Genomic DNA, 25868 nt, shown 5'->3' with positions numbered 1-25868 from the left:
TATGAGTCCTTCTGGGATTCATACTCTTTGGCAATAATTTCTAACCACAGATTCAGCATCTAGGAGTTTCAGTCAAGGACAGCCGACTGCTACGACTGGGGCTGATGACAAATATTTGTTGTTATGTGCATAAAGGAACACAGATCCTCCTTTGTGCAACTACTAGCATTAACATTAATTAGCATTAACATCAACCATGCGTAGGAGGTTTTACGAAGGAGGTCTGTATGCAAGGCAATGAGCCATTTGCATGCCATTCACATCATGTCATAGAAGAGAACATTTGAGATGGGCATGTCAACATGTCCACTAGACAGCTGATCAGTGGAGGGCTGTTAGCTTTATTGATGAGTCCAGGTTTAGCCTCTAAAGGTGGTAGGTGTTATTTGATTTGGAGAGAACCTGGAATCCATTATCATTCATCAAACATCCATGAAAAAGATGCATATGGAGGAGGCAGTGTCTGTGTTTGAGGGTGGTATCTCTTTGGGTAGACGCACAGACCTCCATGTCTTTGCACGTGGAACCATGAATTCTCAGGCCTATAGAGATGACACTCTTGATGCTTATGTGTGCCCTCATGCCGGGTCAGTAGGTGGTGATTTCCTGCTACAAGATGGCAATGTTAGACTGTACAGGGCTCGCACTGTGGATGGTAATCTTCAGCAGCAAACAATTCAGTGCATGGAGTGGCCAGCTCAATCACCAGACCTCAGTCCTGTTGATGATGGGATGATGTTTGGGATGCTTGACATACTGCTGCTCTCAGTCCTCCTCTTCAGCCCCTTGACATGCTTTCAACTGCTTTTCAAGAGCAATGACTCTTACTTCCTATGGAACTGATAGACTGCATAATTGATAGCAACACACATTCCTGTATGTGCTGTATTGCTTCTAGGGAAGATCATATTCCATAATGAAGGTAAATTTCCAATATCCAACTGACACAGCTGATTTATTCTTTTTATACATATGCTAATTTCTATAATACCATAATTGTCTGGTAATTTCTTTTCATGTTATTTTATACCTTATTATATGTTGTGTAATGTGAGTCAGTTTCATTAAATTATACGTGTAACTTACTGAGTAATAGTCATTTTTGTTATTTTTCCTTAATTAATGTTAACTAATGTATAAAAATATCTTAAATATGGAAATAATTGGATGTAGATATAAAGTGGGGTTCATTGTATCTCTACTGTGTCACAAAACTGACTGCAGCCCTATTAGAAACAAATTTTTGGAGTTTGTGATTCTGTTGCAAAAATTATGAGAGAAAATGAAATTAATGTCTGTGGCAAACATGTAGAACATTATCAATTTAGTATGAAATGATGCTTTTATATTTGCTAGTAGTCTGAATAGAAGCTTTGAAATGCAGCAGATTATCAGCATCAATGTGCTATCACTCACATGAGTGAATCTGTAAGACGGATGCAATTTTATTAATAAAGCAGTTGTCTCAGCGAGATGTAATTTACTATAGTAATAAAGTAACTATACTATAGTATATGCTTACTAATACAACAGTAGGACATTATGAAGAAGAAAGACACAAAATGACATTCTAGAATCATGAAATGTCAGTACAGTACAAAATCCGAATTCCAGAAGTCTAGTATCGAACCTATGGACCACCAACCAAATATATATATATATATATATGTGTGTGTGTGTGTGTGTGTGTGTGCGTGTATGTATGTGAGATAAAAAATGTGTAAACATAAATTATAAATTAGATAAGCAATAGCCCCATAATGCTTATTTCTGAATAATTTATTTTCTCTCTCTATTCTAAATGTAGTAACCTTTTTATGCACTGCATCATTTCAAAACTAGTCTATGTCATATGACTCTTACATAATGCTGGTGATTTAAATGGAACTAAAACAGCTGATAATAATTTTTATAGCATTAATTATCAAATCAAATACATTGACAACTGAGACTACTCATTCTGAACTAAGATTTCATCCTGAATGCAAGGCACTCTCTTTCTATAATTTGGCCTAGCTGGACTGCTGCCTCCTGTTCTGTTTTTACTGCAAAGCTGTCAGAAAAGTAAATATTTTGAAATAGGCCCAAATAGTCTGCCAAGTTGTTTGTAGCTGCAACACGTTTACTGAAATCAAAATGACGATTTAATCTGCCTCCAACACTCTATGCAATCTGTTCTTACTGTACGTTACTATGCAATCAAGTTCTTACTATACATTATGGATTCAACATTCTATGCCATCAATACTGCTAACTGCTGTTTTTATTACCATGAAAGGTTGCTTTATTACTTACACACACACACACACACATCTATATGCACACATACAGTGTGTGTATATATTTTTACTTAATGAAGTTACTTAAATAAAATTCCCCTTTACAAAGTCTAGGAATAGAGACTATAATAACAAAAGGTGGCAGGTGTGAAGCAACTAGGATGATTTTTCTTCCATGTCAATTTTAAACACCTGCTGGCTAGAGAGTCGCACAATGCCAGTAACACTGCATTAACTGACATTATATTGATATTGTTCAAGATCAAACTTTTGACTTTTGAGCAGTTGTTGAAAGGAGCAGGGCCATTTTGCTGCATGATACAATCTGCATGTACAAATTTTGCTGCCCAGTACCTCCCTAAGTTCTAAAAATTTCGCCACCTCTAAATTCTAAAAATTCAGCCAATTCTTAATTTTTGTTGCTAGATGCTCCTCTGAATTCTAAAAATTTTTGGTGCCCTTAAATTTCGACACTCGGTTGCAGCCATAGCAGTTGCACCTGTTCTGACTCTCTGGAGAGAGAAGTAACATTTCTCTGTCTGACTTAAACAATAAATCTCAATGTCACCATACATATGTAGCATCTTACCAGATTTAAACTGATGATCTAAAATTCAGAAATTTCTGAAAACTGATAGCGCCAAAATCCCAATCAATCCGGATCTTGGACTTTATACCATACCATTAGTTGAGAATGCTCTATGTGTCCATCATTAGGAGCATCATAGATCTGTATTCAATCTAAAGCTTGAAGAATATTCTGCAGAGCTCTCAGGTATTGGATTACTATGTATTTGGAATATGGATATATATAGATTGTTAACATTGTGAGATGGTAAGCTGTACACATGGCCTTTCATGTTTTCCAACAAGGAGAAATGATTAATTTGGTTAGATCAGTTGGTCTTGGTGGTTACTCCACATTGGCTTCAGAAACAATGATCCTGTGATCAGAATTGTCCAACAAGAAACTTTGTTCTGATACTAACCTGATGTGGTGAGCAGCTGTTATTAGTTACCTTCACCAGTTAAAACTCTCTTGTAGAGCGCAGGCCATGTGAGGCATGCATTAATGGACCATTTGACTTGATCACAAACTTGTTTTTGCTGTGATGAGTTTTCAAGTACCCAGTAGTACAAGCTGTGTTGGTTTAATACCCCTTTGTGATCAAATTGCATAACTTTCATCCACATAATGTTAACCAAATAATCCAATTGTGCATCTAGTGTATTCATTGTAAAGTTAGATGATAAGTCATATCATATGTGGTATTTCTTGGCAGCAGCCCATGCATTTATTTACTGTACTTGCATTAATGTTGAATTTGCAATTCATGTAAAGTTTGCCTTTATAACAAAATATAAGATCACATGCCATGCTGCATTATTGTGTGAATAGGCCAGGACATCCATTGCATGTTCACAGCTGCATATGCAGTTCTCTGTGGGACTGCCTGAAGGGATGACTTAATTAATTACTTCCTATTTCTCTAATCTGGCTGGTGTCATTGATAATATTAGCAGTAGTGAATGAGAATGATTAAAGATATATAAAGCATATTGCTGTGCTCTCTGCTCTACCTGAAGACCACATTTCCATGCAAGAGAACCATCTCGCAATATTCCTCATCAAGAACTAGTGTGTCTGGATTTGAAAATCCTGTCGATGTATTGTCTAACAAATTTTTTCTGACAATTTATACTTCCCAGTTAGGTTTTAGGCTGCATTTTTATTTGCATGTTGTTTCGGAGGAAATTCTTGCTTAAAGATTTTATACTTTGTAGTGGGCATTAGTAGCCTAGTTATTCTAGTGACTGGATGCTGAGAAATCTGAATTTAAAAGTTTGTGTTCAAGTTATTGATAATGTATTATTTTCATACCAAATCAGTGATGCTCAACATGTTTACTGTTTTTCTGTGTCTCATAGTTTTCATGTTAATGTGTCTATCTAACTTCCAAAATTTGCATCTAGGGGTGCTGTTGTTGATCTCATATGATAAAGCATTGTCATTTTACTGGTGGATACAATTTTCTCAATTCTAACTTTCTGTATTCTAGGATTATTTCAGTGTTCAAAGATTTTACTATCCACTCTGTACATAATAGTGCATTTCATTTCTGAAGTTGGTTGGTACTTTCAAAAGTCAAAGCCAAGTATTATATAGTTATACTTGAGTTTTTGACATGGCTAATGAATTTTATAGGCAGCAATTATTTCATCAACAGGATTTTAGCAAAGGAGTTCTAATTTGTATAATTAATGTTATGAGGTTCTGCATTAACCAAAATTTCTCTGAAAAAAAATATTTCCTGGAACATTTTTGAAATTATTTATTTAAGCTGAATGTTAACTTTATTGCTGCTTTTAGCAGGAAGCGTTATTTTTTTCCTGCTGTTTTTGTATTTAATACGTCTAATTTAAAAAGAAAAAACTCATTCATTGCTAAACACTATGCTAATCTATGAACTTCTTGTTCGTAATTTTTAAGGCTAACTAATAAATGAAAAGATGTGTTGTATTTGTAATTGCTAGCTGTGCCTGACAGTTTATAAAAGTTGTCTTAAAAGGTAGTTAATCTGCAAGTTACTGATCAGATTTAATTTTTGGAAAAGCTGCTAAATCCCTAAATACTTACGCTTTTACAGAATTCTTTGCACATAATTTTAAACATTTATTCTTAGTTTAAAATATTCTAGGTGAGAAAGACCTAATACAGAGTCTTGTCTTTGATGCAAAAGCAACATTAGTGGATCATGAAAAGTGTCAAAAAGAAAGTGGAGTCAAAAATTATGAGTAAGCAATCAGTGTTTTATTCCTTCATAGTACATATAAAACTATTTATCACAATAATTTTATACATAATTAAAATAAGCAGCTATGAAAAAAAATATTTCTAAATTTTTGTTAAATTATGAAATTTATTTAAAATGTACTTAGTGCAAATTTTAAATTGAAACACAATATTAGGTTATAAGAGTAAATAAAATAATGTAATTTCTTGCAGATTACATTATTTTATTTACTTTTGTAATTTTTTGCAAATTATGTTTTGCTATTTTAACTTGGTTAAAAGAATGCATTTAATTATTAACTTTGCATTTTTTTAAATTTCTCATTAATTTAAATTTTGCAATTAATATTATTAGGGCATATGCAGATTCCAATAGTTCTTTGTACATAATTTAATGAATTAACTCATGATATTATTTAGATTATATCATTTTAAGATTTAGATTGTAATTATATCACCCTTTCATTTAAAGACTGTTTTATTCTATTTCTGTAATGCAGTGTAACATGTAATGTTTTTAATAATATTTGCTCTTTATCAGATTAAATTAGTTGCTGACTTAATAAAAAAAATAATGCACTAATCTATAAATTTAATGAAAAATATATGCGTTATTTTAAATTTTATTAGTATCTTATTATTACTATTATTATGTTTTAAATGCTAACTGAAAAAAAGAAATTTAATCGTAGAAATGATTGTATCTAATATGCATTAATAACACATTTCTGTAAAAATGTATGTTTATTTCTAGAAGTGCTGAATAAAATTGTACTTGTAGCATACTCCTGAAAACTTTAATTTTTGTGTTTAAAGTTAGAATTATTACCAGAGCTTATTTTTGTGTCTTTTAATGTTGGTTTAAATGGAAATTAGTGTTTGATACACATGCAAATATCTTTTGGTGAAAGCCTATATTTCATATGATTATCTTAACCTCATACAGTTATAAATTGCATCCCAATAAACTATTAATTTTACAGCAGATTTTTCAGAATTTTAAAGATCACATATTTCGTCAAATAATGAATTTAATATATGTATACACCATATATACACCAAATTTGGTTATTCAACAAAGCAATTAATTTTGAAAATATCAAAGCTGATTTAAAGTATCTATAAATTTGAATATCTCTCATTATAAAATTTAGAATGATAGTTGTAATTTTATATTTTAAACAGTTAGTGAAAGTACCATTTGATTTTATCTTTGCTTTATTTTCTGGGGATATCATCTAAACGAATTATATATATATATATATATATATATATATATATAATTATAATACAACTGTATATCAAAAAAATTAATTTGGAAATTTATCTGGAATTATTAGTGAATGTAGGATAAATTTTTGGATTTTTATCTATTCCCCCCCCCCGAATTAGATGATTATTTTCTGGAGTCTTGGTGTATATTCGTTTTCTAACAAAGTAAATTAATTAATAGAAATTTTTTATATTTTTCAGATATTTGTCTGAGATTATGCACTTTCTTTTCATTACTTTCATATTTGCTTTGCTGTTTTTCCCCCTGATAAATATTTAATCTAACTTTTTTTTACATTATTAATAAAACTATGGCCTACTTCCTATTAAAAAATTTTAGAATTTTTTTTTCTTGTTCATTTTTATAAGAATAAAACATACTACAGTTTAGGCAGTTAAGAAAATAATTTTTGAAAACTGCTGTATTACTTTTTAGAATGCAAGTTTTTAAATTTCTGTGCATAAATAGTTATACCTAATTTGTTATGATAGTTTTTAAGTATTTCAAATCATATTGTGATATCTCTTTATTCTTCTAAAAATGCATATCCTGAAGTATTTACATATTCCTTGAGGTATTTGCATCAAGGAATATGAAGTATGATGAATATCTTTATGTAAAACAGGAGTAATATGCAAAATTTTAAATTATGGCCTTTACATTAAAGTTCATAATTCATAGTTCTCTATACATCTAGAAGAATAGCTGTTTATATATTTGAGAAAGCAACTAATATGAGGTGCCTTGAATCAAAATTTCAGTTATCACTGTACTTTATTAAAATATATATAAAAGTATATTATATATAAAAGTATTTATATATAAAAGTACATATTAAAATGCTGAACTGATTGAAATTGATGTTATTTTTGCAAATGTGATATGTCAATATTTTAGCATGCATGCCATTTTTATGCAATTATGAATTTAAAAAAAGAAAAAAAGACTGTTCTTAAATTGATTGATTTTAAATCTTAAAGAGGATTTTCTTAAATGTTTAATTAAAAGTCGGGATTTTTAAATTAAAGTCATGAAATATCAGATAAGTGTTGTAAAGACATAAGAGAATTTCAGTGTCTACATTTTAAATGAGCTAAAAGAAAATGTGGAGATTTTCCTCATTGTTTAGTACTTAAACAGAATGATTGAAGTCACGTAATTAATCCATTTTGTAAAAATATTTTTCATTTCCTTTAATAGTTCAGATTTCTAAAATTATTTTGTGAAAAAGTAACTCTTTGAATTTATAAACAAAATTACAAGGATATTTATTTTCTCTATGGTTTCTACTGCTTCTAAATGAAATAATATTTTGAAGACCTTAAAATTTTCTTCTACTAAAACTCAGAACTTCTTAACATATTATATTCTCTTTCTTCAGGAGTCATTCCACATTAAAATAATTTATTATTCCCAGTAAATGCTTAACAACTTCTTTGCCTATTAGAGGAAAAAATAGGAGGATGTATGAGAATCTGGGAAAATGTTATTTAGGCTTGAAAACAGATTTAATTTTTGACTCTGATAGCTTTTTTTAACTACAGTGATGTAAGGAAAATTATATATGAATATATAAAAGTGTGTCATATAATTATATGTAATTCATTCTACTTACATCATTATAGTCTCCTTACATCACCGTAGTCTCTGTCTAAATTTGATGTAAGGTTAAATTGTGTAACTTTTTCAATAAAATCATGATAATTTAGTTATGGAAATCTGCTTTTATTAATCCAGTAGAATAATTCATCAGTTATCTTTCAGTATTTATACTCTTATACATACAGTACAAAGTGTGAGATCTGAACGTCCAACATCCGGATGATCTAAAATTCGGACCTCAATGCCATCAACAACCTTTTTATTTATTTATTTTGTATGCTTTACGCATGCGCATTTGATTCCCTCTCCCACGCATAATAAAACACGTGGAGAGTCCCGATTCGTAATTTTACTTCGGCACTAAATAAAATGCCTTGTTGTTAAAGAAACAGTAATTTTAGCATAAATTTGTATGATCAAGAATTTGGCTTCAATCCTAATCTGCTTGGTATACATCTCAAACTGAAACATTCTGCATAGATACATAGTTGATTTTACACATACTAATATTTTATATCCCTGACTCCAACCTGACGAATCATTATTTATTATATTTTGCTTTCATCACTGCATATTTATCAACACATGACAACTTGAGTAATGTCTAAACAGTTTTTTTTTTTTTGTTAGTAATTGAGTAATAAAGAGTATGGTAAACTTTTACATTGACATTACGCTAAGCAATGATTACAGATTTAAGTTAAATGCGCTAAGAAATGTTGATGAGGAAAAATTTAACAAAAACTTCTTTCCGTATGCTAAAAATAGATTTTCTTAATGATACTCGTGGGCCAAAAGATTGCATTTAGTAGCATTTGAATTAAGAATAACTGATTTGTTATTCAAATAAACCTAGAACCACTGCCAGGGCTCGTATTGCCGCAACGGGCGGAAGAAATTAAGAAAGACAAAGGGAGGCACTTGGTAAGTGCCACTCAATAAGCCTTAAGTATATGTGAGAATTTATTTATTCAGAACTCAGATAAGCCTTAAGCATGTGCAAGAAATAGACTCAGGTATAATAAATTACTAAACTAATACACTTCAGGCTTAATTGTCTCAGAGCGCAACAGAAGCAAAATAAAATTTAGTACAGCAACTTGTCTTTAGTCACCAATCTCATGATATATAGCCAAATATGTATAGTGAACGATAGCTAAATTATATGAACATAACCGTGAATTTTAAAGGTTTTCAGGTATCGCAAACCAAAGGTGAAATTTTAGAATTAAAGGATTTTGTAAAGAAATGTAGGGAAGCAGTAATAAATGAAGTTGATATAAAAGAAACTTTTCATTGTGATGACAATGCTCCTCAATCATCAATCAATTAATGGATGGTAAAATCTGTATTATGACTCTAGATCCAGAAAATACCGCTACCGATAGTGAAGAAAGTGACGGAGAGTTTACTGAAAACGAAAAAATTTCAATTGACAAGTTAGTCGGAATTCTTGACACAGCAATTACAGAACTTGAACAATGAAACTTTGTAACTAAACGAGAAATTATGTTTGTCTGTAGAATCAGTGTTAGCACAAAAAATGAAGTAACTTAAACAACTTGCATTGAAAGAAATGTTTAATAAAGTAAACAAATGAATATTAAGCTTTTTTTTTTTAATTTTGATACCCTTTTTTGTAATTTTGAAGCATTTATGATTCATTATTTCGTAAATCATGGTTTCCTATTTTTAATTTTATAATTCCTACATGCCATCTTACTAAGTTTAAACTGATGATCTAATATCCGGAAAAATCCCAAATCCGAAAGCGTGGAAGTACCGACCAGTCCAGATCTCGGACTTTGTATTGTATTTGCTTAAACACTACAGTCATTAATAGAATCAAAATAATATTATAAAAATTGAAAGAAAGATTTTATTTCCAAACAGATTTTAATAATTAGAAAATAATAGCAAATGATTACTAAATTGTATGTAATTGCTAACATTTAGGGAATCCATTGTTTATTCTGGTCTGAATTAGCATTGTTATTGATTCAAAAGGGTATTAAAATTGCATATTATCAACAAGTTACTAAAATGTAAAAAACATTGATCATGAGTCATAAATGAATAAAAGTTGGCACATAAACCCGTTGTGACATACAGTACAAAGTCTTTAATCCGGACTCGTCGGGACTTTGGCGATTCCGGATTAGGGGTTTTTACAGATTATAGATCATCAATTTAAATTTGGTAAGATGGCATGCAGAAATTATAAAATTAAAAATATGAAATAAAGAGCAATTATGATCTAAAGGGTGTCAAAATTTACAAAAAAAAAAAAAAAAAAAAAAAAAAAAAAAAGCTTAATGTTTATTTGTTTACTTTATTAAACATTTCTTTCAATGTGCGCATGCGTAAAGCATACATTACGCATAGTCGAAATTAGAAAATTGGAACCAGAAAACTATTTGATGTGTATTCGTAATATTTATAATGACGAGAAATTTGATTTAAATCATATCAAAGACGGAGTACATCGAGATGAACTGCTATATTTAGTAAGGAATTATAAGCCGAATAAAATAAAAACATCTTCTCTGAAGCTGAGAATAGTGCTGACAGGTCAATTTCCAATTCATTGCACGCTACGACATTTCCCCTCGCAGAGCCACGGGAAATTGATAAACAGATTTCGGAATGATTAGAGAAACAAAGGATATGCCTTTATCCATTTTTTGCAGCAATTCCACTTTTTGTTTGATGGACATCCAAACATGCTTTTGCTTTGTAGATCCTTTGGCAGCTCCTGAAACTCTTTTTGACATAATCGAAAGTTCAAGGTTACTTTTTATAAAATTGCTCTATCAGTCTGCAAAAAATAATAAGCTGGATTCAATAAAAAGATTAAGGAACAACGCAGTTTGCAACATTAACTGAAATAGATAATTAGATAATTTTAGCCTAGCTTATACCGTCCGTTATACATTAAATGCGCATGCGTAAACGTATTATGCACATGCGTAAATGCATATGCACATGTGTTTACGCATGCGCAGAAAGTTTGTAGCTTTGAGGTCCGGATTGTGGATGAACTTAATTATTAAAGACTTTGTACTGTATTATGTTCTTAGCATCTTATAAATGATCCATCAATCTAATTTTAAGTGACAGTCAGTTAGTTCAAACTGTAGAAATGTTCATATAATCATTCCAGTACAATGCAATCTTTGTACCAACTAACATTATCATATCAAAGGATATACTATTTCCATCTAGAAATACATCTCAGTAGTCTTCAAGTGCATCACAATACTAATTTCCCCTACTTTATAAAATTCTAGTATTTTTGTGAAACCTTTTGTAAGCCAAAATGGCTTAAAGAAAAAAAAGATACCATTAATTTGTTCTAAAAAATTTTAATATTCCTAGGCCTTAAAATTTTTTTGAATCATATTAGAATCATATATAAAACAAAATATGAGTATTTGCTTAAAATTGTGGCCCCTGTTTTTTGAACACCAAATTCATGGCAGAATTTTTGCCAAGTTCATGTTTTCTTCTCACATATGCTTTTTAGCTGCCATGTTTCTGCAATTGCTTTTAATTAGAAGCATTTTCTTGTCCCAAGGGCTTTCACCATATAAACTCAATAAGACTAATGGTTTGGGCGACCCATTTCTTATTTAATTTTATTCCATCATTTAGTGCAGCACCTTTTTCTTTCAGTATGTTGTGTATCATCTTTGGATAAACAAAGTGAAATTCACAATAAAATGTCTACTATTCTAGTTCATCTGCTTTATATGCAATCTGAATAAATCATCTTGTACATGGTCGATAATTTTTGCCATGAATATGTACCTTTGTATTTTGAACCTGAGTGAGAAAGGATTCACCAGTTTCTCAGCATAACACACCAGAAGTCCAGTGTTGTCGAAATACCCTGCCAGCTTTATTTTTTGTAGTGCCATGTGTAATCCTGTATGAAGAGATTTTAGTTTATATCCACTATTTTTTAGAGCCACTTATTTGGTTGTCAGGTTAGATGTAGAGAACACACCTCTATCATAAAACTATTCCAGTCAATAATTGCAATTTCATACAAATTGACTTTCTTTCTCACCACTGAACTGATGTCATTTCCTCTTCCAAACAGTAAATAAATCAATGTGCTGTTGCATTCTGAAACCTATAAACTAATTTTCAAACATATGCTTGTTACTTTTTATGTTGCATCTCCAAATAAGTGCTTTCATTGATGTATAGTTTTATTTAATGGCCATTTTTCGCATTTTCAAATACAAGTAAAATGAATTCTTCTTGGAAGAATGATGTACCATCTTCCTTTCTTCTCAGTAAATCGCTTTTTCGAAGAATAGAAAATATGTGGAATACTCAGTGCTCTTCTTTTGATGACATAATTGAGAGATCATGAATTTTCAACATATATATGAAAATATATATATATATATATATATATATATATAACGGGGTTTACTCGGAGCTCTTCTCATTACAATCTGATCATCACTACTACTGCTGGCTATTTGAGGATGGTTTACACTGGTAATTTATTGATAACCTTGACAAAATAGGGATTATAATAATAATGAAGTACTAAAAAGATGCTGCTTTAAGCAAGTCTAAATCAAATATACCATTTTGAACTTTCGTTTCATGTTTTCATTCATTTTAATTTTGATACCTTTTTCTCTTGCAGACATTTATTTGTTTTAGATGATCTTTTTATATACAAACAGGGTCTGTAATATACTTCGGATATAAATTATGCATCAGACTGAATAAAATATCCCTCTATTCTTTAAATTTCAAAGCTAATTTCCCTGTGTTTTTTAACTCTTTAATTTTCTTTTTAATACTGAATTAAGAGCAGTTATAATTTTTGCTTCTCCAAAAGATGCTGTTGATTTTTCAATGATTTGTTTAAAACTTGTTTTAACTGTATTAACTATACACATGTTGCGTGTAAAGGAATTTATGCCAGTTTTTATCTAACCCTAATTATCTCATTTTTACTAACTTTCCCTTTATCATTTAATGCTAAGCCCGATAGTTCGCTTCCTGTCTCTCTTATCCAGGTAAAGTGTGCAGTGTGTCTCAGTTATTGAGAATGCCTTAAAATGTATAGTGTATTAATATTTTTTCTTTTACTTGTAACTTGTATTTGTTTCTCCAAATTATAATGAAGTTCTTTTCCGTAGTTGTATGAAGTTTTTTAAAGCTGTTAAATTCCATTTCTATTATTTTGAAATTAATGCAAATGAGTTAATATCTAAGGTAAATGTTTCCTTCAAGATATATATTTCAATCTGTATGTGCTATGTAATTTTTCTACATTTACATCATAATACAAATATTTCAGTTTTTTGATAACCCAGTAATATTTTAATAAGTGTTTTGAATGATTAAGTTAGTTATGATGCTTTTGGTTCCTAAGTGGTGCAAGTCCATTTTTCAGAATTTTGGGGGACATCCAGATTTTGAGTTTAATCACCAACTTGCTGCTTCAATTTGTTAAATTTGTTAATTTATTGATTGTCGTTGTTGCTCTTTGTCAATTTATTTAAACTGGACTCAGAAAATTTCTACTAGTTGTGGGTTGTTATAGATAAGCAAATTCTTGTGGTATTTGAAATTCTCAAAAACTAGACTAGGTGACACGTGAGATTTAACATCAGTTAAATGTGCTGTTGTAATTTTTGTGTAGGATGTTATTGTATGTCTTCATTTTTATATACATACATTATCAGCTATACATAATTACTACCCATGCTTTTCTTCTGTCAATCACCCATTTCTGATTAAGTAGAGGTTTTATTTCATAGCAGTTCATTATTATTTGTATCTGTGACTTATTGATTGTTTATTTGACTCTGCTGAGTTTAAATTCATTTGGGAACAGAACAGATCATCATTTCTGAGCAACAGAATCTCTGTGTCTTTCTGTGACTCTTCTACCAATTTTTTGTTGGCTGTCAAGCTACGAGATATGATTCATGTTGATGATGAGATTTGGCTGATTCTTCTGAAAAATAAGTTGCCTACACTGTGCAGAACGAGAAATGCTGGTTGCTGAAATCAAAGGTTGTTTTCACTATTATAACTAAACAAACAAAATATACTATGAATGCTAATTTTCATGCTGACTAAAACTTTTTAATGGCAATCAGTTGTTTAGTATTTACTATTAAAGTTAATAAAAAATTACATAGTTTATTCAATAATTTTCTACTTAAAATGTATTATGTTGTCCTTTGCTTAGCATTTTATTTTAAAATGTTATTTCATTTTCTTTTCTTAAACCTGAAGTATAAATATCATGTCTATAATAATTTCTAAATAGAAAGAAGTTAGTGATCATTGATTGTTAAAAATTGGAACTGAAATCTTTACTAAACTTAATGAGACAGACTTTAACAAAAACTTCTTTTGTTGGGAATGATAGAGAAAGCAGAGATAGAGTATGTACTTTTATTGTAAAATATAAGAAGCACAATGTGCCATTTGATGTCTTTCTAGAACTATTTGTTATCACTGTTTTACCTGATGTTATCTCGTTCACTGGATCAAATCATATCGTTTTTTTCCTTTACACAAAATTCTCCAAATACGTTGTTGAAATTTAATCCAGAATTTAGACACAGCTTAATTATTTTGGACCTGAATATTTTTTTACCTTGATTGAATTCATAAATTTGTCAATGGTCCTACATTTGAAGACTTTCATCTTCAATTGCCCTTGCAGGAAAAATTCAGCCTGGTAAATATGCAAGTCATGAGATGACATCAGGTTGCAACATAGTAAGATGCTGTAGAAACTGTTAATTTATGACTTGGATGATCTTGCTGATTTGTGTGACTTGATGATCTTGATACTATAATGACTTTACAATGGATGATCTTTAGCATCATAGTTAATGTTGTCACAAAACATCAATCTAGTTATTCACTAAAATCACCACAGTGAGGGATACCACTGCCCTCAATGCAATTAGTGCATGGTTTCTGCTATTGTAGTTTATATTATATCTCTATAATCTGTTGTTCATTATTTTCTTTTCATGCTGGTGAGTTTTAGTGCTTGAGTGTGTATTGATATTGAATGTGTCAGATGCTGAAAAGATTATTTACTAACTGATATTTTTGGCTGTTTAATGTACTGCATATTTTTATGAGCAAATAATTTACTTTGGCCCAGTGGCGTACCCGGGGGTGGGAAGAGTCATAGGCACCTTTTTAAATTTTTTTCTTCTATTGAAAATTTATAAAACTATGGCATTATTTTGCAAATTTTCTTATTGAAGAATGTTTTTTTTTTTTTTTAAATTGTTTTATCCTCTAGTTTCATTTTTGCCAGAAGAGATAACATGTGCTTATTTGTTTATGCTTATCCCTATTATTCACTAAATAGAGGGTGAACATGTATTGCAAGGGTCAAATTAATGATACTGGAAGAGGGTTGAATGTGGGTAAAGAAGTTAGTATTGACATTTGTTAAAAGCGTACTCCAGGAAATGACAATATATATATAAAATTATCCAAATTTAAAGTATATTGGAGGGCTACGGAGAGGTCTTACAAGAATAATCCTTGCAAATAAAATTAAGAAACTGGTACTTGGTTCCTTTAGGACCCAGGACCCATTGCTTCAGTAATGCTTGAACTTCTCTTGTCCCACATGGTATTGAAGAAAAAATACAATTTTACTATCACTGTTGGCTATTTTCTTACTTTTTTCCTGCCATTCATTTTACAAAACTGCTGAATATCAGGTGGTAGTTTGCTAAAAAGAGCATATTCATTTCATCTCTTGCTTAAATATAGATTTGGTTTTTTTCTTCACGTGCGGCATTAGTGAAAAGTACAGGATTTTGATAATATTAACCATTATTCATGATAGGATCGAGCAATGCAAGCAGAGTAACATAGTAAGAAAATCTCGGTACATCCAATAATTTCAAAATGAGTAAGAAGATAGAGAATTTTTTCTTAAATTGTTTTTTTTTAATTGTCACAAAGCTGAACTGAAAAAATGAAATGCTAGCAAAATAGTATCGCATACTAAACCATGATCAGTGCCATGCGTGAAAGATGTAAAACTCAACAGCAAGCTGAACGTGAAGCTGATCCTCAAAATTCTATCGTACCAATACTTTTGATTCTAATTCAGATATTTATATGACCCTTTAGCTGAAACTAAAAAATTTAATTAGGTTCTTCATTTGGAAATGAAAGTATAAACAGAAATTGTGCATTGAATTCTGAATGCCCTTAATTAACTCATTCTAAAATTAAAGATGGGATGTATTATAAATACTTTATAATATTCACCAAATTATATGCAGTTCAATAAAAAATAGCTTTGGGTAAATTAATAAAATTGCAATAAATTTGCAAGTAAAATTGCATAATAAAATTGCAAAATCTAATAAAATATTCCATAACCCAGCAAGAGGGGGGACTTTCCTTATTATCTGCTGATGCTTTTGAAAGGTATCGTTCTTAGATGCAAGCAATCCATAGTTGATGCACTTGATATTGCCAGTGCTCATCAAGCTAAAAGAAGATAGAAAAAAGCTTATTGAGTAAGTATCTATTTGTGTGAGGTATGTGGAAGATCTTGAAAAAAAAAATTATTTTAACATAAAATATTTTATATTTTGTAACTATAGTGTCAATATGTAAAGAAATTTGAATTACATGAGATGTCAAAGCTGTGATGGTGCCTAAGCCAAATCCAGTATATTCAAGAATATACAGGCTACAGGGAAAGAAGGATTTCTTCAGTACTGTACTTATCATTCCTGTAATTTGGCAATTTCTGATGTTTGTGACATTAAAAATGTTCAAAATTGCATGGATTGATAGAAAAATGTTATTCTTTATGAAAACTTCATTAATAAATTCTCTTTCCCAATAAAGTATATCAAATTAGTGCTGATGTTCAAGAAAAGAATCTCTGAAAAATATTTATCTCACTTGTTAAATAGAGAAGCATTAATCTATTATGTCTATTTTGGAATAACTGTGCTCTTAATTCATTGGTTTGATATTTTAAGAGTACTTCAAGAAACTCTTGACAATTCAGAAAAAGTTTTCAGTGCAATTTATTCATAGCTGGTCACCAGGGGGGGGATTGGCCAAAGAAATTAGTCTTGGCAGGAAAAAAGTCGGCCCTAAGGCTTCTCATATGGAATGTCATTACATGTTAAGTTATCCTTGTCATCATCATCATCACAAAAAAATAATTTTATAAAATAAAAATACACCTTTGCAGAAAGTAACACTTTACTTCATATATATATATAACAATAAATAACAGCAACTAAGTAATTATACACACAAAACAACGGCTAATTTATAATTAGCCATTTAAGTATTTTTCAGTTCCAGGTTGCCTGGGCAAATATTTCCTCCATCGTATCTTCAATTTTTGATTTAGCCAAAATATCCTTCTCTATGTTTATCAATAGCAGTGACTCCAAATTAGCTTGCTTCATAGTACTCCTTAATCTACTTTTTACCATTTTTAATTTTGAAAAGCTCTTTCGCATTCAACTTGCATTATAGATAGGGTTAATTTTTTCAAAAATTGCATAGATCTTTGGATGAATGCTCATTAATAGATAGAGCACTCTCTCCTTCTGACTCAGTATCAGATTCAAAATAATGATTTTCAATTTAATTTTTTAGTAGTTCCCATTTAATTACTTGGTCCTGATATTCATGCTTAAGATTATCAATTGTTACACCTGCATAGTGCCCAAACAATATAGATAAATAGTCAAAAGAGTTCGACGACAATGGCTTTGAAATGTTTTGGGGATCGAGAAGTGATATGTCTTTATACAACTTCATATGCCCTTTAAACCTACTTTACATTGATAAATTGGTGTTACAAATTATAAAATTAGAGACAGTAAATTTGAATTGTTTCATAAGGTAATTGAAATTATAATCGGACGATTCTTCGTCATCCATTTGTTTCACTTTTCAGCATCTTTTAGCAGGTATTTCTTCTATAATTACATCACAACCCAGCCTTTCTAGTTTATTACTGCAATCTGTTGCAAACGATTTTAATGGCTTAAATATTAAATCGAAGTTTCTAGAAATCGCTTTTAAAGAGCTTGTAGCCTCTCTAACAATATTATATGCTAGAATGTAATCTAAACCTTTAGTATACAAATATTTCGTCACTGGCTTAGTGTATTATAATATTTTAAATATAAGTGAGCAGACAAAATTTTTCTAAAAGTTGATATTTTACTCAGAACAGATTTTGTCATGTGTCGTATCTATGCATTTTGTATATCATTGGAAGATATACTTTTGCGTGAACGTATTTATTGTTTGCACTTTTCGTCACGCGCAAGGCTGTCTCGTGTGTCGTCTTGTGTCGATTCGATCATTCCACTTCCTTGATTGGCCCGAAATCGCTCCGGCTCACTGGGCATCTGCCCGGTCGCCCGCCGGCCTTATCCGCCACTGCTGGTCACAGTTCTAAAACAAATAAATGAAGAAAAATTTGAAATTTCTCTTCCATAACTGGCAAGCAAACAAACATGTCTTTTTTACAATATTAAAAACATTTTAATGTTATAACTCAATCCACTGAATCCTGTTTTCAAATATCAGTTTTTAATCAATCTTCTGATTGTGTGATCTTGCATCTAAAAGAATGTTTCATTAAACATATAAAAATATTAAATTCTTTTAAAATTTCTTAAATAATAAATTCCATCTCAGATTTGAATATGCAGGGAAACTGAAAATATTTTTAAATATATATTCTTCTGATTTGAGGGATTGTAATATTTGTAATTTTAAGTACTGAATATCAACTTCAGAGACACTGCATCAAGAGCAAAATAATCTATCTGCTGTATTTAGAGGTCTACATACAATAAATAGATTTCCCCTTAATATTTATAACCTTTTGAAAATCTTAATAACTTTACTAGTTACATTGTATACTACAGAAAAGTCACTTTCTATCCTAAAATATAAAAATTATTCACAAATTGTACCAAAAAAAAAGAAGAAAAAATGAACATTAATGTATGATTTAGTGTAAATTAAAAAGCTCCTTTTAGGGATATCTTTGACCTAAAAAAATAATGTTAGTATTTTTGTATTATTGATTAGTATTTTATTAAACTTTCATTGTTAATAGCATGATATTGATTGCAAATGTATGGTTTTTAGGTTAAATTTAATTTTTGTACACAAAATTATGAATAAGAAAAATTGTACTAGGATAGTTTTGACTTTATAATAGTGCCCTCACCCCCCCCCCCCCGTTTTTTTTTTTTTTTTTTTTTTTTAATTCTAGGTACGCCACTGCTTTGGTCATATAATAAATTTTAATAGTCATCATACTTTTCTTACAAATTAACTCTTCATTTTAGTCTGCAAGGTAAGTGATTATACCTTTTGGAATTTTGCATAATGCAGTTATTTTTATCTAGCTTGTACAGGATGGTAAGTTTCATTGGGTTGTTTGATTCATGTATTTTTTTATAAAATATTGTTGAAAAAATAAGGTTATTAGTAGATAATACACTAAATTTACAATAGTAAAACTGAAATTATTTATAATTCTTTTACCAATATCTATTCATGGATGCGTCTGAAAAGAAAAATTGTCAAAAACTTTAATTCTGAAACTATTTTTGTAAAACCAAATATAATGTGCTGTGCTAAAAGCAAGATAATTCTAATATTTTGTTCTCTAAATTGATTGATTGATTAACAGGATTTGGTTTAAAATGGCAAAAAGATAAACTAAGTAAAATAAAGAAGTAAAACTAATAGCGAAACTTAGTGTACTGTATTTTTCTTTCATTTCCACTCAGTACTTTCATTACTTACAATTTATAATTCAGATTGTTTTCATGGATATGTATAATCCATAAAGAAGTACTTCAAATTAAGTGTAGCTAAAAATAATTTGAGGTATATTAGATTTATACATCACACAACAAGTTACATTTTTAATATCCTGGGTTAAAATTTTCAAGTATGTAATTTGTAAACATTTTTCAAATATAATTTCAAATTACTTGCTATAAAAATTTGAATGCTATCATAATTTCCAGACGTACAGTTGAACATTAGTTAGCCGTATATACCTGGGTTCCTTGTTCCTTTCCTTCTTTCTAGACTAAATAAAATTCAACTTGTGCTAATTCATTTGCATATTTTGAGCTTTTATTGTTGCTGACTTAAATAATATAAAATGATAATACATACAGGGTGTTTACTGAAGCCCTAATTTTGAAGAACTTTGTCTTGTCAGCCAAACAAGTAAGCTGAGCAATCTACAAATCATAGTGTAGGAGTAGTTTGTAACTTGTTTATTTGGTGAGGAATGCTGTTATAAGCCTTACAAGCATGCATCATTCTAACTATGCATTTCATTCGGTCACGCTAAGTTTCTTTTGATCATTTCACACTGAGATGATAACCGAATTCTGTGTTTCTGAATTTTGCTAAAAGTGAATACATTACGACCGCTCAATGAGCGTTTTGTAGCAAATATGAAATTTGTCTTCCTGATAGATGAAGTATTTTAGGTTGGTTTCATCATTTTCCTGAAAAGGAGAGTATATTCAAAAGCAAAAGTTCTGTGTGTATCTGAAGAGAATGTGAAATAGATTCAACAAAAACTCACTAACAGTCCAAAAAATCAACTAATGGCAGCTGGTGGCATGGAAAGTGTTCAGAAAGCAACTAATTGGCTTTTAAATCATGCTTACAGCTGCTACAAACTCTTACCTAAAATGATAATGAACAGAAATTTGACTTTGATATTTATTTGTTCATGAGTTCTTAAATGAAATATTGCCAAAATGGTCATTTGGTCGCACAGTAGATGACAACCTTAAATATGGGCTCCAAAGAAGCCCAGATTTAATTCCCTGCAATTTTTCCTTAGAAACTTGTATGAAGATGCTTCTCTCACTGCTACCAGCGAATATTGACGAAATGAAAACTCAAATAATTACAGCCATCCAAACTGTAACACCGGACATGCTGAAAACGATGTGAGATGACTTCTGCTATTGACTGGATGTTGTTTGTGTTTCTGGTGGTGGTCACGTTGAACATTTATAACTTAATAAACTTTAAAATGTAATTTTTATTTAATTTATGTAAAAAGATTGCAATTTGTTTAATTTCATAATTTTAGTCCATCAGAGTTGGGATGTTCTTTTGGAAACACCTTGTATTTTTAAGTTATTAAATGAATTTGTTAAATTGATTGTTCATAGCATGCATATTAACCTACAATATACATCTAAATTGTAGCTATATAAAAATTCATTAAAAAAATAATTATATATCTGTAAAAGACTCTTAACTCCATAAATCACTGCCATTACATGTACTCCTGTTTATTAAAAAAGTGTAAACAATTATGAGGAGATTGTATCAAGTTTTATAATGGTATGTATTTTCCTCCCAATCTTCTTTTAGAATAATCTTTCTGTGGCTTGGTATTTATAAAAAAAAGCAGTCTCGTTACATCGGAGAATTCTCTGGGGGGGGATACATGAGACATTCTATTTTAAATATGTAATAACAACCTCTAGAAACCAATTCTTACACTTTTTATGACTCTCCTTGTCTGGATGTAGTTGAATTTTGGCCTGTCTGCATTTTAATGTCAGAATAGCAGAAAAAAAGTTTCAAATAATTTTCTTCCTAAAAAAAAAAAAAATCTGTTCTAAGAAAATAATTTGTCATTCTTTTACCTTTTTAGCTACACTATCTTTAAGTGTTTTCTTTGAAACAGGAAAAGTCAGTCTTTGGTTTTGATTGCTAGAACATGGCTATTTTCTTGATCTATTTAAAATAAAATTCTTAGTCTTTTGTGTCGTTACTTTTACTCCTTTTGGTTTCTTTTGCAAAATTGTTCTGGTAATATTTTATTATATAGCTACTAAATTGTTATCTTTCTCAAATGCTGTTTTTGCTCTTTTCAAAATTTCCTTTTACATAATTTTGTTGCTTTCTTTCACTGTAATCATATAGTGAATTATAATGAACATAGCCACCAACTGTGTTATCTTAGTAATGGGTCATTAATTTATTAAACATGTAGCCCCCCCCTTTTTTTTTTTTTTTTTTTTTTTTTTTGTTATAAGCTGAATGATTTATATAAGAAGACTTATTAGAACATAAATTAAAAAATTAAGTGTTGTACTCAAAATTAATATTCATTTCAAATTGTTTTAGTCATCGACCAGGTAACTCGCTTCTAGAATAGTATGAAAAATAATGATCCAGCAGTGGGCTTTCCTTCAGAATTAATTAAATATTAATTTTATTTCTTTATGTACAAATTATTAAAAATACAATTAAATAGAAATATGACATATATTTTCACAGGAAAAAAATTATGAATGAAAATTTATTTCTTGGTGAAAATAGCAAGTATGAATCAAAAAAGTTCCTTTGCTCTATCACTTCTAAAAAATATTCTTCCAATTCACAAATTAGCAGTCTAGTGAAACACTGCTTTTGTAATGTAATAAATAAAGGTGTCAAACAGCCAGCTATTACTCTCTTATATTTCAGTTATTTAATATGAGTCATCTCTATGTATTTTCATCTAAATCAATTTAATAGCTTCTTAAAAATATATATTGCTTTTTTACATTATTCAAGTCGTTAACAAAAATTGGGAATATGTAAATGACTTAGCAACAAGTAACTCGTATTTTTCAACCTTGAAAACTTTGTGACCCTCTATTGTACATTCCCACTGCAGGTACACTTACCCTTTTCGTTCTTTCATTTCCTGAAATGTTTTCCTTTTAATCTGATGTTTGTTTAGTTAGAAACAAGTACTTAGTAAATTAACACTTTAAATAATTATTTGATTACTAACACCTGTTTTTCCATTATAAGACTTGTGAAAATGTTTGTGAAAGTTTTCCGCAAAAAAGAACTTCTTAATAAAGTTAGAAAAAAAAGACGTGAAAGCGGTAGCTTTACTACGGGTAGTAATCAACCCCAAATATACGAGCTTCTGCCAGTGTTTTTGGTAGTTTTTAAAAGATATCACTCTTTTCTTTGGCATTGATTATTCAATAATTTCTCAAATAAAAAAACAAACAAAACGAATCGCAGTTGTCCGGAGACCTGTGCTGATTGGCCGAAGGTTCTGACCATTCTGACGATTAGAATATTTCTATAGCTACTTAGCAGAATCAGACGCTAACAACTGTTAAATCCATGGTTTCAACATTAGTTGGTGAGACAATATCTGCCACTGAAATCTTCACATGAAGAAACTGTGCACCATAGTACCAAGCGTTTTTGTTCCACTAACGGCTGGGTCTAGAGGGGTAAATTTAAAGGGTTATCGTCAGCTTCTCAGATTGGCGCAATGTTCTGTTCATGTGTGAGTCCAGATCTGCCCTAGAATCAGTTGATAAGTGTGCAAGGGTCTGAGAGAACAAGGCACACGGAATGAGCCTCACAACATCATCAAACATTAAACGTTCAGAGGTGGCAGCATCATAGTGTGGCTTGGAATCTCAATGGGATATTGCACCCAGCTGCATATTTATAAAGATGGTTCTGAGATAGCTGTATTGGGGATTGTGTGGGATTGGGTTAAAATCATATACTCCACTGTGAAACTGTAGAGTCATTAGGTTAATTGGAAGCAGACAAGATAAAAAAATATGCAACCGCCTTCGCCGGGAATCGAACCACGGACCTCTGGAATATCGGCCTAGCGTGCTACCGTTACACCACGAAGGCTGTGGAAGAAATGTGTGGGAGAAATACCTTATAAAACTGTGCTGCGATTAGTCCTGATTCCTTCCTTATTTCTTATCCTCGTTCAGCCAACATCATTAATCAGTACATAGAGAAGGAGTGTATTTCTCATAAGGAGTGGCTGCCATATTCCCGCAACCTTAATCCCATTGAAAGTTTGTAGGATGCCCTTGGGCACGTTTACCTCTTCCATTCAGTCTAAGACAGTTCGAAACTGCCCTAGTAGATATGACTATTAATCACCGCATTCAAAGCGTGGGCAATAACTGTAAAATTTGTGTGAAGGTCTTGGGTGGTCACTTCCTTATTAATGTAAGTTTTGTTTGTTTGTTTTTAGCTTTAAAATCAGTTTGTTAATGGCACAAATGAGATATCATCGTATAATTTGTAAGATTCCAACCTGTGTACCTTTAAGTTACAGTTTAAATGAGGAACCTTAAGAACTGATAAGTGAATAATTGCTTGAGTTCTTGAGACGGAGAACAAAACGTGAGAAGGGTTTAATTACCCTTTATTATTCCAAATAAAGTTTAACAGATGACTCCTTTCTTGGAATTACAATAAAACCTCCACTCGGACTTGAACTCAGGAAACAAAGAACTAAAATTTAACTAATCTAACTAAAAAGATATAGCCGAAGCTATCAAGATTCTAACAGAGTTGACCCCTTAACACTATTTAACGGCGAAGCTATCAAGGGCCTAAAATACGGCCGATCATAGAAATAGCTTTAGAGAGAGTATAGCCAAAAAGACGAACGCACGCTAGTCAGAATCACTGGCTCTCCCTCTGGCAAAGTCAGTAGACCTTCACAGTTAAATACTTCTCCTCATTTGCATTCAAACGCGATTCTGAAAATACGTTCTGGCCAGAACCTGTAAGCTGAAATTCAGGAAGATGGGAAAGTAACTTTTAACTAAAAAAATAACTGTTAGAAAAATTAACATACACTTTACAAATTTACAGAAATTAAATACTATTTTCATCTTTATATATAGTACTTTATTTTTTTTTTATGCATACAATATATAAATGCGTGTTCTACCTTCATTTGCAATTTGATATTGTAGCATGCATACGGGTTCGTAGATTCAGTGCACGAAGAATTGATAATAGCTTGAAAAAAAATTATTTTATTTGAAAAAGCACTTCACAGCTATGGAACTTTCCTAAAAAATAGTCCTACAGCTCATCACAGAATACAATCACTAATGACACTTCAAACTATTTCTTCCGGACGACGAGAGATTTCTATCAGGTAACCAAAAAAGTTCGTGCTCTTTTCGTCACTCTACAAAAACGGCGCACGAAAATCTTAAACACCAATTCTTTCTTTGAAATAATCACCATTGGCTTCAGTTACATGTTGCCAATGAGACGCAAGCTTATAATGCCCTTTTCAAAAATATCCTTTTTTGAGGGCGTCCAAAAATTGTGATACAGCTTTTTTGACATTTTACGTTTTCGGAACTGTTGTTCCCGCAGTTACTTAGTAACTACCATGGCCAAAAATAGGCTATAGTCAGATGGGAAGATGTCTGGGGAATGGGGTGGCTGGCTGGCTGAGGCAGAACTTCCCAACCCAGTGTTATGATCCCCTCTTTGGTTAACACTTTACGCGCGAACGCGTTGCCGCGCCAGTGTGAACGCAGCTTGAGGGTCTGGTCTTCCCCCCTCATGAAGAAAGAACAGTTATTTTCTGTTACCAGTGCTGGCTGCTTCTGATGCACTGCAACTAAAACTCTTTGCAGTTTTGAAGAGTAGACCTCGACTGTTATGATTTATCCGCTTTTTAAATATTCATAGTGGAATATTGAATACAGAATATTGAATCGCTAAACTGGCGACTCGCCAGTTTAGCGAGATAGTCATTAACTCAATGTTAAATAGACATGCGCTTATATTCTTACTTTTCTGGCAAAGCTTTGCTTCTTTAGATTTTCATGTTACATTATACAAAAAATACAAAAACTTCACATATAATTCCACTAAAATTATTTACATATGTACAAAATTCGTAACGATGTTAATCAAGGCTTTACTTTTCCAACTTTTGGTGATTTTACTGTTGCATGCTTACCTTTTGGAAGCTATTGTACTTAATGTTGTTATGAAAAATTAAGATCGCGATAAACTTTATATCCTTGTGTGC

At 30.9% G+C, this 25868-nt stretch overlaps 1 protein-coding gene across 1 annotated transcript in view; it reads left to right on the top strand.

Moving 5' to 3' along the window:
- The window catches only part of LOC118182581 (voltage-dependent calcium channel subunit alpha-2/delta-3-like), a 223031-nt gene that overhangs the window by 140422 nt on the left and 56741 nt on the right, over window positions 1–25868 (top strand). The window contains exon 25 of the mRNA XM_085818633.1: window positions 4979–5075. Within this exon, the coding sequence (XP_085674759.1) occupies window positions 4979–5075 (97 nt within the window). The remainder of the gene's footprint in view (window positions 1–4978; window positions 5076–25868) is intronic.

This window comes from Stegodyphus dumicola, chromosome 6 (genome assembly GCF_044657685.1).
Source record: "Stegodyphus dumicola isolate Sdum_Otavi_A_Nest chromosome 6, ASM4465768v1".
Taxonomy (NCBI): Eukaryota; Metazoa; Arthropoda; class Arachnida; order Araneae; family Eresidae; genus Stegodyphus; species Stegodyphus dumicola.
This window is presented reverse-complemented; position numbering and strand designations above follow the sequence as displayed.